The following is a 14,717-nucleotide window of genomic DNA, read 5'->3' as shown; positions in this document are numbered from 1 at the left end:
CAGAGTAGAGGAATTAAGAATTCAGATAAAAGCCAGCTGTCATGGCTCAGCTGACAAACAGCAATCCAGGTAGCCACGGTAACTTGATTGTGTCTCTGTACACACATTTAAGCAGGTTGTATGTGACAGATATGAAATCAGTCTTGTCTTAACTTTGGATAGGTTTTATCCTGCCTACCCTCAGCTATCTAAAAGCTAGATGTCAAGTATCTGCTAACTGTCTTGGCTCCTTCCCACAGACAATAGAAAGAGATGGTGCTGTCAGATGATCATTCCTTCAGCCCATGTTAGGAAAGAATGATTTGCCCTCTGAAGGTGCTTGCCTTTCTGTTTTGGTTAGTGAGGGGAAAATTGAATAGCCTGTGTTGTATGTAGTGCTTAGGTACTCTGGTATCAGTCATTTACTGTAGTTAACAATTGTAGAGTTTGAAGGTCAACACTTAAAATAGGCTTGTTAATGCTTGGAGTAGCATTTTTTAAAAGCCTCTACTAAAGGATCTGTCTGAAAATCTCTACTTTCACTTAAGAAAGAAAAGGTAATTTGAGTCTTCATGTATATAGGAAAAAAAAACTTGAGAACAGGACTTGTAAAAGTTCAAAATCTTTATGACAACAGTAACAACTCCTGCCCTGCCCCTCCCCCCCCAAAAAAACCCCACAGAGAGTTTTATTTGGGGCAGGAGAGAGGAATAATGTTTCTAAACATGCACGTGCACACCCACCAACCCTTATATGCACACTCTGGATTATAAACAAGTATGATCTGATTCGTGATATTTGAACATTTCAGATTAGTGTCAATGTAATTGGTAATATTTGAGGACCTTCCCTTTAGAAATGAAGATTTGTGATTTTATTTTTAATAATTTGTTAGCTTTGCAGAAGAATTTCACATATGATGTAATCTTGGCTGCCACAGAACAATCCTGATAAAATATGCGTAAATCAATCTTGAGAAGCAGCCAGAGATTCCACAGGGGCCAAACTCTTGGCCAGAACAATTAATGAAGCCTAAAAGAGAGGTTGCACAAAGTATTTGATTGTGAGAAGCTTTAGGCATCTTTTACCTTGTGTTCAGTGATATGATGATGTTCTCTGATATTCCACAGGCCTAACAACATTTTTTTTCTTATTTTGAACTTTTATCACTTGATATCATTTGATAAAAAATTGCTATATTATGACATTAGAAAAAAATGCCAGAAATGAGCTTTCTTCATTGCCTTGTCATGGAATGAGGGATCTTAATTTGCTCAAATGGTTTAGTACAATATGTTTCCTCTGTGTTTTTCTTTCACGTCTATGTTTCTTTTTGGTCTGCGAGCTCTGTATGTATGTGTTTGCGTGCGTGTATGTGTGTGTGTGAGAGCGAGAGAGTTGAAATTGTTCTCTACAAGTAAGACTTCTTCATCTGCTTGATAATCTGAAACGATCGACATATTCATAAGAGGACATGTCAGAAGAACTCTCTTCTCCCTAGCGTAACGAGCGTAAGGCAGTACAAAGTGAAAGACAGTGATCAGATAGAGATGTGATAGTTAACAGAAATTACAGTGGAATTCCAAAGTTGTATATAAACAGATTCTGGAATCCTCATAAATAATGTTTACATACACGCACACATACAGACACATTTTTTAAACTGTATCTAATGGCTGATAACATCTGTCCGTTGTTCTGGAAATGTAGCCTATTTCTCTCAAAGCATTACCTTGGTATTACGTGAAAGGTTATCATCAGCTTAAAGTTTAACCAATAAAAGAAAAAATGTGAGTTTATGTTTTCAAGGATGTTTGTTCTTTGCTCAGTTCCTGTGGTTGTACAATTTTCTTGCATTTATTTTCAAAAAAATTTTTTTTAAGTATGTGACAGATCAGGGGAAACTGTGAGTGTCATTCTACACACAGTGGTATCAAACACAAGTAAACTGAAAGAGAGAGGAGTTCTTTTTCCTCTTTTAGTTCTAGCAATTCTATATTTTACTTGTAAAAGCATATAAATCAAATATACAAGGAACAGCTGTGATTTATTCCAGTACTGCTACGATACCTGTTATAACTCATGAGTATGCAGTAGTTATATCGAAGGAGTCTACATGAATGTGAGTTCTGAAATCTCACAGTTGTCTTTGCCTGTTTGAGATAGCTGTAGTGTGAAATACTCCTCTCATTTATATAAGCTTTGTTCAACGTTTGTAATTGCTAGGCAATCAGTAAACATTTACATATTTGTTTAAAGCTATAATTAAATTGTTAGGAAGCTTTAACTTTGTTTGTGAAGCAATTAGAAGTAGCCAGTAAAATATTTGATTTTACGTACTAATCTCATGTATTAGGCCGAAGAGGGGGGTTTAGCTGTGCTTTTAGTTTTAGATTTTGAAGAAGGCTGTGACAGATAGAGTGGTGCGAGATGTTAATTAAATTTGGCTTGCCTGAATAGAAAGAATGTGAAATGCCTAAGTAAAAAGACCTCCATATTAAAAAAGAATCAGAAGATGCTATTTATCCAGTAAGACTGTGTACCCGATTTGCTTCAATAAGAGTATGTAGTGCAGAAAATAGTTATTAGTGCAAGTACTAGAGGTGAAGGCAGTATAAAGAGCCTGGAAATGTTTCTGCATTGCTTAGGTAAGTGTGCTTAATGAGTAATAAAATGTTTCTGCCTTTGGATTAGGCCTTTACATTGGCTGTGGGATGGGTTAAGTCTTCTGACCCTCCAAACCACAGCACTTTCCTGGATCACCACCACCAGTTCCTTTGGTCCACGCAAAGCAAACAAGTAAAAGAAAAATACAAACATCGCAGTATCTTTTTACGTCACTTTACGTCACTTTGTTTCTAACTGGAAATGTCAAACAGATTAAGGATGAAATACCTTAATCAGGAAATGTTAACTCTTTCTATTTGAATTAATCGTTTTATTGATCATTTTCATTCTGGTGACAGTATTCCTTTGTCAGTTTTTAAATTCTGCAGCCCAAGTAAGTGCTATAGAGGCTGTATGGAAAGGTGCATATGGGCTTTGCAAGCTCACTCAGCACCCCTCCCTGCTTGTTGGGGGCCACGTATGTAGTAGATTTAATAATGCTGTTTCTTCTTCCAGCTACTTAAGAACCTAGTTATCAAACTCGCAATGATGCAACAAATAATATAACTTCTGCCACTGCAGGATAAACTGAGTTGTATTACTTTTTTTTTACTGCTGTCTGCAGTATGTGCATGGAGACTATGTCTGAAATTCTACTGATGGTGCAACTTAAGCCGTGATACCTTGTTTGAAAATAGTGCACGAGGTGTGAGTCCATTAGGAAATAACATTTTTCCCTCTTGTTTGGAAATGGTGACAGTAACGTGGATTTATCACAGTCTTCAGAGATAGCGGTAGTGAGGCTGGCCATAGAGTAGAGGCAAAAATTCCAACCTGTTCCTGTTTGCATCTAGTTGTTCTGCATGCAGCCTAGCACCCAGCTGTGAACTGGTGTGATGACATCTTCCATAAATATTATGGGAGCCCTGCCCATACATCCTCCCTTTTCCTTGTCCAAAATCTATGTTGCGCTCTCAATTGTAAAGATGATCTGCATAAAAGGTAGAACAGGAGAACATCACTAAAACCATGAAAGAACTCGCTCATATGGCAGCGTTTGGCTCCAGGGTACAGCTGTTTTTTCAAAACATCACAGGCCTCTTGGCCTGGAGTTCGTAGTACAGCAGTGGTCTTATTTTGAAAGAAGCTGAGCAAGAAGTTTCTATTATTAACAATAGTGTTTTGTTTTTCTGGGTGCTTCTTACTTTTGAATATCAGATTACATTCCTACTGAAAGTTAGAGGCAAATGGAAATAGTTTGCATTAAGCCCACTGAGACTGCCTAGCTAAAATAGAAAGTTTTGTCCACTAGAAGCAGAAAAACTTATCAGAACTGTGGAATACAGAGAAATAACATAAACATCAAACATTTAGAAGAAGAATTTACTTCAGCAGGAACTGCAGAAAAAGATAGTACCAACAAAATCTTCGGCATTAGTATTAGCAGTTGTTCAGGATAGCTTTGAAAAGGGAGACTCATTCTGAGCTTCAAGTTGCTGTATATGCCCAACAGTGTAAGGTGGCTAAAAATAAATTCGGGCCTGGGTGGTACAGCTACGTAAACTGGCAAAGCTGCCATTTCTGTCTGTAACTTCCTGTGTTACAACATTACCTTAGCACTGTTGTAGCCAAGGGTGAGTTGGCACTAGCAGTCAGCCTCTCTTTTCCTGATGCTTTTCAGATTTTTCAAATTACTCATCATACAGAAGCTTTTCATGTTTGCAATAATTTCTAGGTAAGCCTTCTTGGAAGAATCCATTGGAATAGGCAGGCAAAATTAATCCTTTCAAAATACAGATCTCTCTCCAGCAAATGTGTTTTTCCTGTCTGTAAAAAAAGTTGAGACTTTCATATAGTTTATAACTTGGAATGCATGCAGCCCCAAAGATGGCTAATGAACTTACTATTTTAGAAAGTTGATAAATTAAGAAATCCTGTTTTGGGAAACTTTTGAAAGTGTTACTGAAATTAGCATATACCTAGTATGCATATTTTTATTATGTCATTTAAACACTGAAGTGTAGTGTGACTATAAATGACAGTCTAGATTTCTGTTTGTCAGAAATGTCATATTAGGTTTTTTCAGTTCTTGATTAAGGAAATGTTTTCTAGCTAGCTGTCCATAGACTTTCCCTGTTTCCTGAAATGCAGGATATGGGTTCTGTCCCTCAGCATCAATGACAATAATAAAAGACCAAAAAGAAGTTACTTTTTTGAAGGAAAAAAAAAAGAAGGCTTTACTCAAATATTGTTCAGAAACAGCAGTTTTGAAGAAGTGTTAGTGAGAGTACCGTTTGGCCTGTGCTATCCTTGTGTCTTTGCTCAGGCCAGAGCACAGTCTGTGGCCAGATTGAATTCCAATATTGCTAATTAAAAAAAAAAAAAAAAAATCCAGATGTCTTTTCACCTGTAATTTGAATGTAATCAGTCTGAATTCCTAAAGGCAGAGTTACACAGAAAAATCTATGATGACATTTTAAGAGACAAGCATTCCTTTTTTTCACAGTAGGGTCTCACTTTATGGTCCAGATTGCATGGCGCTGTGTAACTGTGTGAGGGGCTTGGAAAGCAGGCAGAGTCAGCCATTCCTCTGCTCTGCACCTGCAGCAGAGAGGACAGGGCAGGCTTAGGAGGCAGTTTGCTAAGCCAAGTTGGGACTACCAGCATTTTTCTCTTCCCTCTTCCAGACCCTTCCCCTTCCTCCAGATACTTCTTTAAGCATAGTAACTTCCCCAGCCAGTGGAGAGAAAATGCTTTACTGTTTGCTGTATGTTGGCTGTATACTGCATCTATTCCCACTTGCAGGAAAAGTAGGGTACTTGAAAGAGAATGGCTTAAGCAGTGCGTCTTTATTTCAGCTAACTGAAGGGTCAGTGTACACAAAGGTTGTGTAGCAGAACAAATGAAATGGGGCACATACTTCCTTTTACGTTGTTTCTAATACTGGGTATCAGTCTTTTTGTTTCCTAGTGGCCCTTTTTTGTCAAGAAAAACAGCTTATTTGAGGTGATCATCTGCCCAGTGGGGACCTTCGCTAAGAAGACTCTGTTGCATAGGTTGTATGGTCATTTAAGGCCAAATTCTACTTTTGCACATTTCATGTAATGAATCTCATGGAGAAAAACATCCGATCTGACAGCAAAAAAATCTCATCAAACTCCATGAGTGAAATACATAATTTAACAACAGCAGCAATGTTTTGCACAATGTTGCATGTGGTAAGAGACTTGTCTATTTTATCAAAGTATCCATTGTTAGAGTAGGTTTCTGCATCAATACTTGCTTGGTGTAAATAGTGAAAGATGCAAAAAGATGCAAAGAAATCCAAGGTCATCATTTCTTTTTCCTTTCAATTTTAGGCTAATGCTAATGTCACTTTACAATGTGAGCATCAACTTGAAAGGCTTGAAGTACATCAGTGAAAGTCCAGGGTTTATTCGTTTGCTTTGGTGGCTATTGAATGGTAAGCTGCTTTAAGAACTATGTAAATTTTGACTTTGGGGATTGCAAATCGGGAATAGGCATTGCAAATAACAAAACAGAAATTTATGTCTGTAATCTGATTGTGTTAGCTTCTGTCAGATTAAAAGTATCCAAAAAGGGCAAACAGGAAGAAGATGAGCATTTTCCACAATATTTCCAGCACGGTATGTAATATTCCATTGATATCAAATTAATTGATGGTAGTATTAAAAGGAGGAAGCAGATTTTAAAAAGCCATCCGTATTTTCATGTACCAACTTTAAAATAAAATTTTGGGAAAATGATATATGAAATAATTAAAATTTACCAGAAGAAAATGTAATAGTTCTGAGGTATTTTGGAGAAACAAGCCAACCTTTGGAACTACATTCACCTGTGGTAAAAGTGATCCCTGGTCCAGCTGAAGAGAATCATTGTGATCTAACAGGATTTGGGCATGTGAGACTTGAGTACTACTCCCAGCTTTGGCTTTGGCCAGTACAGGACTTCAGGGACACCTGTTGCCACTGTCAGGCACATGACTGACGTGAAGTCTCTGCTTTTGCACAGGCTTCAAATCCCTGTGTGGGAGCCAGCAGAGATGAACATGGCCAGTGTGCATTGGAACTTGGCTGGCAGCTGCATGCACAGCTTGTAAGGGGCACTAAGGATAGCTCTAGAGCCATGGGACTCTCCTGCCTAAGAGTTACTTCTAGAGTACACCTCCACATTTTACAGACTTTTACAGACTTTTTAATATAGCCTGAGAAAAATTATATTCACAAGGAGAACTCTGAATACGTGGGCCTTTGCTCTGCTGTACTTAAAAACTTTACAAAAGTTAGTCCAGATTTTCCTCTTACTTTATGTTAGGCTAATACATACATTAGCTGTTGTTCTAGCAAACAAAATACCTTGTCTAAATTTGAGTTCCCAGGTGTGCCCTTTGAAATGTGATAGAACAAGGAGGCTAATCGTTTGATGCAGTCTATTGTTTGAGTAAGGCTCAGAGGTCATAGAAGAGGATGAAATGTGACACAGTTGTAATTAAGTTACAACTGTTAATGGAAATAAAAAAAAAAAAAAAAAAAGAAAGGCTGTTCTTCATTTTGAAAGTGTTAATTGTGTATGGCTGGGTTATGGAAGACAAGATGAGCATGGTTAGTGCCTCACTTTTTGATAATAAAGTTCTGGAGTTACAGCAAAGGAGAAGGATTCTCAGATAAACCACATTTGCTGGTTCAGATTTCTGACTTCAGAGGAAGTCTGTTTACTGTCAAGGGAGATAGCTGACTAGGTTGTATATCAGATGAGAGGCCAGACCCAAGACTATCTTGCTCCCATCATTTTATATGAGATCTCTGTAGTTTTCTCTACATTTAATACGCAGAGAAGTTTCTAAACATTTTAACTTGCAGCAGTCAGTAGCTTACTCCCACTCTTGCTCCTGCACTGCTTCTCTGGCCGGCATCTTCAGCTTCTGCTAGCCATGATTCAGCTTCTAAACATCTGGAGCTGTTACAGGTCTAACATTTTTTTTTTCCACACAAGAGAGTAGAGCGCTACAATCTGTTGTCAGGGTATCCTGAACATGTTGCCTTCCTGCCGGAAGCTTCTTCAAAGAATGTTTTGATTAAGGCTTGTGAGATGATTCAGCTCTCCTCAGTTCTCTTAAGAATTTATAAGAGTTCCCACTAAGACAGGCCCCAAGAAATCATCATCTGGCCTTTTTTTATTTTCAAAGTTACCCTGTTTGCTTTGCCATCATCAATCTACAGGTGTCTGTGACCTCAAACTATACATCAGAGCCATTTTTTCCCACTTCCTTGTACATTGTTAATAAATGCCTCTAAATTCTTCTCTGAATTCTCAGTCCCTGCCAGTCTTGTCCCCTGAAAAAAGATGTCCTTCCCATTAAGTGAAAAAGAGAGCAAATGTATACATTAACTTAATTCTCTTTTCCTATTTCCCCTTGCTGTATCTATGGCAAAGAGATTTTGATCACATTATCTAGCAGGCTTCTTCAAAGACAGAAATAAGAGAATTTGACATTGAATACATGAATGGTAGAACAAAGGTAGAAAAACATAACAAAGATTTCTAGTGGAGTAAGAATGTTAAGAGCAAACTGGGTTCCTTTGTCCTACTGTCTTTAGAAAATTTTGACAAACCAGTATGACTTCACACTCAGTAACCAAAATCTAACAAATATCATTTTCTTCTGGATGCTATACTGAAAATAGGAGAAAACAAATGTTTAACATGCTTTGTAACTTCAGCACTTTGTCAGGGGGCTTTTTTTTTTTCTTTTTTTCTTTCCTATTTAAATACTCCCTATGAGATGGGTTTCCTTTGATAAGCAACAATGATCACAGTATGAAAAAGACAACTCTGATAGCTTCTGTAGCTGTTGTATTCTTGCATGGATATCACCTATGACTACTACTACTTTCCCAGCCTTGTGCCAAGGTGTAAAACATGTGAATGAAGCAACTCAGATTTCTATCTGTGGAGCAGCTTGTGAGATAGGTGGAATTCCCTTCTTGTGGAGTGCTATTTGTTTGCAGAGAAACTTCTATCATTTTATTGAGAACAGACAATTTTAGTTTTTTCCATCATCCAGTGTCCCTGTGTTGATGTCTTGGGTGAAGGTTTTATGTAATTTAAAGAAACTCTGTCTTCAGAGCTTTCAATAGAAAAAAAGGTTATATATTTTGGGGTACAAATCCCCTTGAGATTTGTCAGACTTTTTTTTCTGGTGCTTTACTTCTTTAGATGCAATAAGACCTCCTCATTTTGTAATTCTCAAAGAGATGGACTGGGACTTCTCTCTGGTAAAGATCCTTTGAAGAATAAGAAAATGCAGTCAGCTCAGCTATTAATAATTAAGACTAGGTTTATGTTTTTCATGAGCATACAGAATATCTGTAAACAAATGGGCACTGAATAAAATTGGTTTGGGCTCTTCTTTCTACCTATTCATTATCTGTATTTGGTTTTCCACCCTTTCAGTTTTCTTTGAATGTAGTTAAAAGAATTTTCTTCTTGGATACATTAGAAAATATGGAATTCAAGAGAGACTCTGTCTGTCCCATTTCCCATCCATAGCTGGCAAGTTACTCCAGGTACTTTCATTAAACAAAACATGACAAGAAGCATATGACTAATCTTAGATCTATCCCTTCAGCTTCCTTTGCCACAGTTGCACATGGCATATCCAAATTCTTTGCAAATGACAGTTTCTACTGTAATACCTATAACAACATATTCTCAATTTGCTAATGCTGCCTCCAGCCTTCAATATTTGCTTTTCAAGACTAACTCTGAAGGTTTCTGGTGTCTTGCTTTTCTGTTTGGATTGGTTGTGGCTGTCAGAGTTTTTGAAAATCCAGTTTATTTTCATGACAGAATGTTATTTAGAAGGTATCTGGACTAGCAAAAACTCTCTGTTTAGAAGACAAAGCCTGTACTAAACAAAGCAGATTTTGGTTCATAAATCAAAAGTCTAGTTCCCTGTTGTTCAGGCTGTCAACAGTTCTATGTTCTTTAGATTATGCAAATGTTCTTAAAAAGAGAATTGCCCTTCTGTCTTTCAGACCACATCCATTTTCTTAAACACAAAGATGCCAGCTCTGGCGTGGAAAGTCGCTGAACCACTGTTAGTTGAGAGGCTGGAAGAGCAGCTAGAGGAAGTCTCACTGAATGCTTGTCCTTTTTCCATACTCTTCTCTAAGCAGCTGCTGAAAGCAGTATTTAGGTGGAACTTTGGCTGGGCCCAGTGAACTGTCATCTGAATGTGAGTTTCTTGACTCACATTCTCTCAGAAGCTACTGTGGAAATCCTCAAAAGCCCTCATTAAAATTCATGAGAGCTAGGAAACATGCCTAATAGCTCACCTGGTGATTTGCCAGCTACAGAGCTGTATCTGTACTGCGTAACATTATTGTGCAAGTTCCCTTTAACTTTCTGCCCCCTAAATAGCAGTCAGGCACACTGGGACCAAATTTGCTATTGTTTATCTAGACTTGGAGCCTTTCTTAAGGATTTCCCTGGTGGAGCTGTGACCAGCGCGTGTCTGTAGGCAAGTGGGCAATTCTGGGTAGCTGAAGTCTATGTGTGCCAATGAGAACGGTCCCTCGGCTGGCAAGGAGGCTGAACCAACCCAGCTGTTACATAGGAGCTGGGGCTGGGGAGAACATACGGCAGACAGAAGGTGCGTTTGCATTCATAGGGCTTGCAGCAGCAAAGCTCATTCTTTTTTTCTGTTACAGTATGCTCTCTCCTCCTTCCCCGTATATTGTCTTTCTTGCAACACTTCTTGTCTCAGACCCAGCAATGTTAGGGAAGTCTCCGGAAAACTCTGCACTGCTGCAGACTTTGGCTCAGTTCCACAGCCTTAGCAATGCAAAGAGATCTTACATGGGGCAAAACTGTGGTCATGGCTCTCTCTTGTTAGACCTGCTACAAACATAGGTAGTCTGGTAGGTTCACAAAAAGGAAAGGAGGAGTGGCAGGTTGTCCCTTCATACTAGAATTGAACAGACATGCAGTTGAATAACATTAGCAAGAGTAGTGGTAAGCTTTTGAAGTATGCCTTTCATATATAGACATAGCTGTAAACTGCTTGTCAGTAATAGATCTTGCATTCAGGTGGCCAGAGAATGGTATGTGCACGTGTAAATTGAGTTCACACAACTCAGAGCCAATTGTAGATAAGCTGCTTAGCATTGATGTAATGCAATTACTTAAACCCTGCTGTAGGGAATAGTTCATCTGAGAGCATGCTGCTAATGACAGATGTGACTAAAATCTGTCCACGTTATCAGTTGCTTTTGTCAATGATTGAAAGGCAGTGACATCAAACAGCAGTGCTGGCAGTTAACAGAACGTCAGCAAACTCCAGCAGTTTCAATACCTTGTTGAAATTGCATCAGCATTTTGTGATGGTGGTAGGCTTATGTTACACATACTATCCCAGACTGAGGCAAGCAGCTTAATTTTTTTCCCCCTATTCCCCAGATATAATGATTACAGTTTTGAAATTTTAGTTGAAGAAATGTGTGTGCTAGTTGTTGGGAGGATATGATGCAGTGATTTGATTACAGCTAAAACATTTTTTTGATCTTGTACAAACAAAATGTTATTCAGCTAGTGTAGAAATGGCTAAATCTGGAAGCTATTGAAATAAGCATAATGCTGAATAATGAAGATTCCTTACATTTCTTTTGATTATTCTCTAGAAGAATCTTTTAGAAAGAAAATAATGATACTGGAGAGACAAGGAAAAAACTTTTAGAGTATTTTTTTTAATCCTCTTAGGAAACATGATTATCTATAGTAAATAGTAGTCTCAAAACCGTATGTAATCTTAAGGGAGTACATTTTAAAGCATATCTAGTTATTTAATTTAAAGCAAATTAGAATACATGTAGAACAATGGAAATGAGATGTTAAAGGCGTATTAAGTCATCTTCTGGTGCAGGAGCATTTCCTTCCTTTACTGTATTCCTAAACAGCTAATCTGTTCTTCATTTGAGTGACTCAACTAGTTGAGCTTCCCTGGCTGCTGTTGAAGATTATTCCTAGAACCTCTTTGCTCTTACTGGAAAACATTCTTGCTAGTCAGGCTGGAAATCATTTCCTCATCATTTCCTGATTCTCCTACAGATCCTGATTTTATTACCGGCCATGCTAATGCTTCTCCCCTGATCAGTTCTTTAGTTTCTATAGACTTTAAGTGCTTGCAGATAATGGTAATATAGATGCAGTATTTTAATGAAGCACATTTCATCCAAGGATTTAAAGCTGCAACATATATGAAGCTTCCCAACAGTATTAAAATCTTTATTTCATGGAGGGATAATCTTGCACAGAGGAAGATTGTAATGAACTACATATATTTCATTTCTATAAGCTGCTTTCTTGCTTACTTAGGCTATGCTTTTATTACTGCTATTTCCAATGGATAAATGTAGAATAATACTAAGCACGGAGAAGGGTTTCCAGTGATATGGACAGAGTTTGGACATTATATCTGGCAAAAGTTAAAGAATAATAATAATAAAAAAAGCCTGTCGGAAGCATAAAGATGAAAATGGAAGGAATGGAAGAAAAAAGTCAAGGCCTTTAGACCTATTTTGATTAGGTCAGCATAAATGAGAAAATCAAGAACTTTTTCACACATTTTTTAAGAGAATTCCCTGAATCCTTTTACTGTCCAATAAATTGATCATAAAGTCTTGTTGTCTGTGAGGCGTGAATTGCAACATCTGTCCGTGAGAAAAAATTATGACTGCTCAGCACTTATGAAAATTGCACCTCCAGGTACTGTAGGAGCTGATGATGGAAAGAGAATCCTTGGAGCCTTCAGCCCAAGTGCCAGCAATAGGAGCAGCTGAGTTACGGGTATGGACATTTCCATGGGACATGCAGCACTAATCATTGATTTTTAAAATCATGATTTGAGTGACTGAAGTTGTCCAGGATATCCAGTGACTTAAGATTTTTGTGCATAGAAAAGCAAAAAATGCTTGCATGTTACTGCTTGGTTTTGGACAGTTCCTGTGTGCCAACTTTATATCACACTCTGCTAGATTCTCAGTAGACAGAAAGAGAATTCTTTTCTTAAGAGGTTTATGCTTTAAATAGGGAAGAAGATGTAGAAAAGACTTAAATATCTCATTAACAGATGGAAGATAGAGGAAGAGAGAGATTGTGACCTGCTCATGGGTGTAGATCAGATGTCACAATCTTCAATACTGTACTTCTACCATGTGCTAGTGGGAATTTCTTAAAAATTCCCATCTGAACTGTCCATCATATTCTGTTTTCAACATTTCCCCATGTCCTTTAATGAACAGTTCTTCTTACTCATTTTTCAGGTCATCAGCATACATATTAAATAAGCTAACAAGTAACAGAACCTGCTGCAGCCCACCGAACATTTCCTTCCAACTCAGTATGGCATGTTTATTGCTGCACTGTATTTATGCTCCTCCAGTGACCTTTTGGTCTCTGTAGTGATTTTTACTTGCAAAGTGATCTAAATTAATTTTTCTCAACATTTCCAGACAAAGCTCTATCACAGGCTTGCCGAAGACTCGGTATGCTAATGACCAACAGGTAGAAAATGCCCAGCACCTGGAACAAATAACTACTTCAGCCATATATTATATATTTTCGTTTGGAGTATGCAGAATAGTGAAGTGCAGAAATGGAGCTTTCTACCAGATGCTTTTTGTAAAGTTATAAGTTATTGAATGCAAATAGACTGTTGTGAGTGATTAAAATATAATCCTGCTAATGTTTCAGTAATCAAAAATACATCACGCATTCTTGAGAGTAAAGTTGTTATATGTCTTTCTAGCTGAAGTCATTCAAACATCTTCTTTGCTAAAATTTTCTGATGCATTCCTAAGCAACTATGCCTAACTTAAGTAACCATTTCAGTTTTGTATAGACTGAATTAAATACTTGGAGACTTGATTCATTATTACCAAGAATCTTTTATAAGAATTGATATTTTAAGCTGTGAAGAAATACAAAATCTTGTGTAAAAGAAGTTAAAGAAAAGGCTGATCATTTGCAGCAGCTTTCAGTAGTTGTTCTATTTGTTGTTAAGTCTATTGTTAAGACTGTTCAGTCATGGGATATAGCTTATTCTGCTTTCAATCAGGTTGCATCCAGCAGTACATCTTGGCTACTGACTGCATAAATTCAAGTTGGTGATAAATTCACTTATATATGGCATTTTCAACATCCACAGTACAGGAGAAAGGTTCCTAATTGTCTGTTCCTCCCAAGCACTGCTGAGCACAAGCTGCTGAGGAGGGTGAAGGTACTTTTTCAGGTTCATTGTAGAGCCAACCAGCCAGCACCAAATGGCAGATGTGAATTATGGCATCTTAGTTATTCCCTGTATACCTAGTGGGTTATGGATAATGGCAGTGTAGAGCTTTAATGATACTTTTCTTTTTGGATTCACTTCTAATTAGCACCTGGAATGTTTTTCTTCCCACTTTTAGACCCAGATACAGAAGTTTGTCTTCATGTTTTACGGCTCCTCCAATCTGTGATTTTGGAGCCAGAAGTTTTAGCCAAGTCAGCTTCTGAGATGCGTGATACTTTACCATTTCAGCGTATCATTGCACTGTCAAAGAGCCGCAATGCAGATCTGCAAGCACTTGCAAGAGAACTACTTGAAGATCTTAAAATACTTGAGTATGAAGTATAGAAGAGCTCTGTGACACCAACTGCGTATATTTTTCCTATATTTCCATGCTGCAAGAATTGCTAGAGATGGTCTTGACTGAAAAGCCTTTTCCTAGGTTGCTCTGCCTGAGTTCCTTTCTGAAACTAGGCAACACAACTAAAATAATACTTGGGAAAATATGCTGGATGTTAAATGCCCAAGTGTAATCTTAGGTGCTCTAGTAGTGATGGAAAAGACTTAATTTTCTTGAATAGGATTTTGTTGATAATGGGTTTCCAAAGTAATCCAGGTTATGTTGCCTATTTACCGTACGTAGGGAATAAAGTAGTCATCTGTTGATACAATGTGGTTTATTGCAGTGGTGAATAATCTTTTGATCTATCCTTATGAATTAGTGTGCTGAAGGAAAACTTGTTTTTCATAACTCTTCTGTGTCGGAATGCATCTTAAGTTTCAG

General features: G+C 37.7%; 1 protein-coding gene across 1 annotated transcript in view; it reads left to right on the top strand.

The window, feature by feature from the left end:
• The window catches only part of HSF2BP (heat shock transcription factor 2 binding protein), a 31,040-nt gene extending 16,759 nt beyond the window's left edge, over window positions 1-14,281 (top strand). The window contains exons 7-8 of the mRNA XM_062573825.1: window positions 5,946-6,049; window positions 14,073-14,281. Of these exons, the coding sequence (XP_062429809.1) occupies window positions 5,946-6,049; window positions 14,073-14,281 (313 nt within the window). The remainder of the gene's footprint in view (window positions 1-5,945; window positions 6,050-14,072) is intronic.
• The last annotated feature ends 436 nt before the right edge of the window (window positions 14,282-14,717 follow it).

Source organism: Rhea pennata, chromosome 1 (genome assembly GCF_028389875.1).
Source record: "Rhea pennata isolate bPtePen1 chromosome 1, bPtePen1.pri, whole genome shotgun sequence".
In the NCBI taxonomy this organism is placed as follows: Eukaryota; Metazoa; Chordata; class Aves; order Rheiformes; family Rheidae; genus Rhea; species Rhea pennata.
The sequence above is the reverse complement of the archived record's forward strand: the minus strand, read 5'-3'. Positions and strand labels throughout refer to the sequence as shown.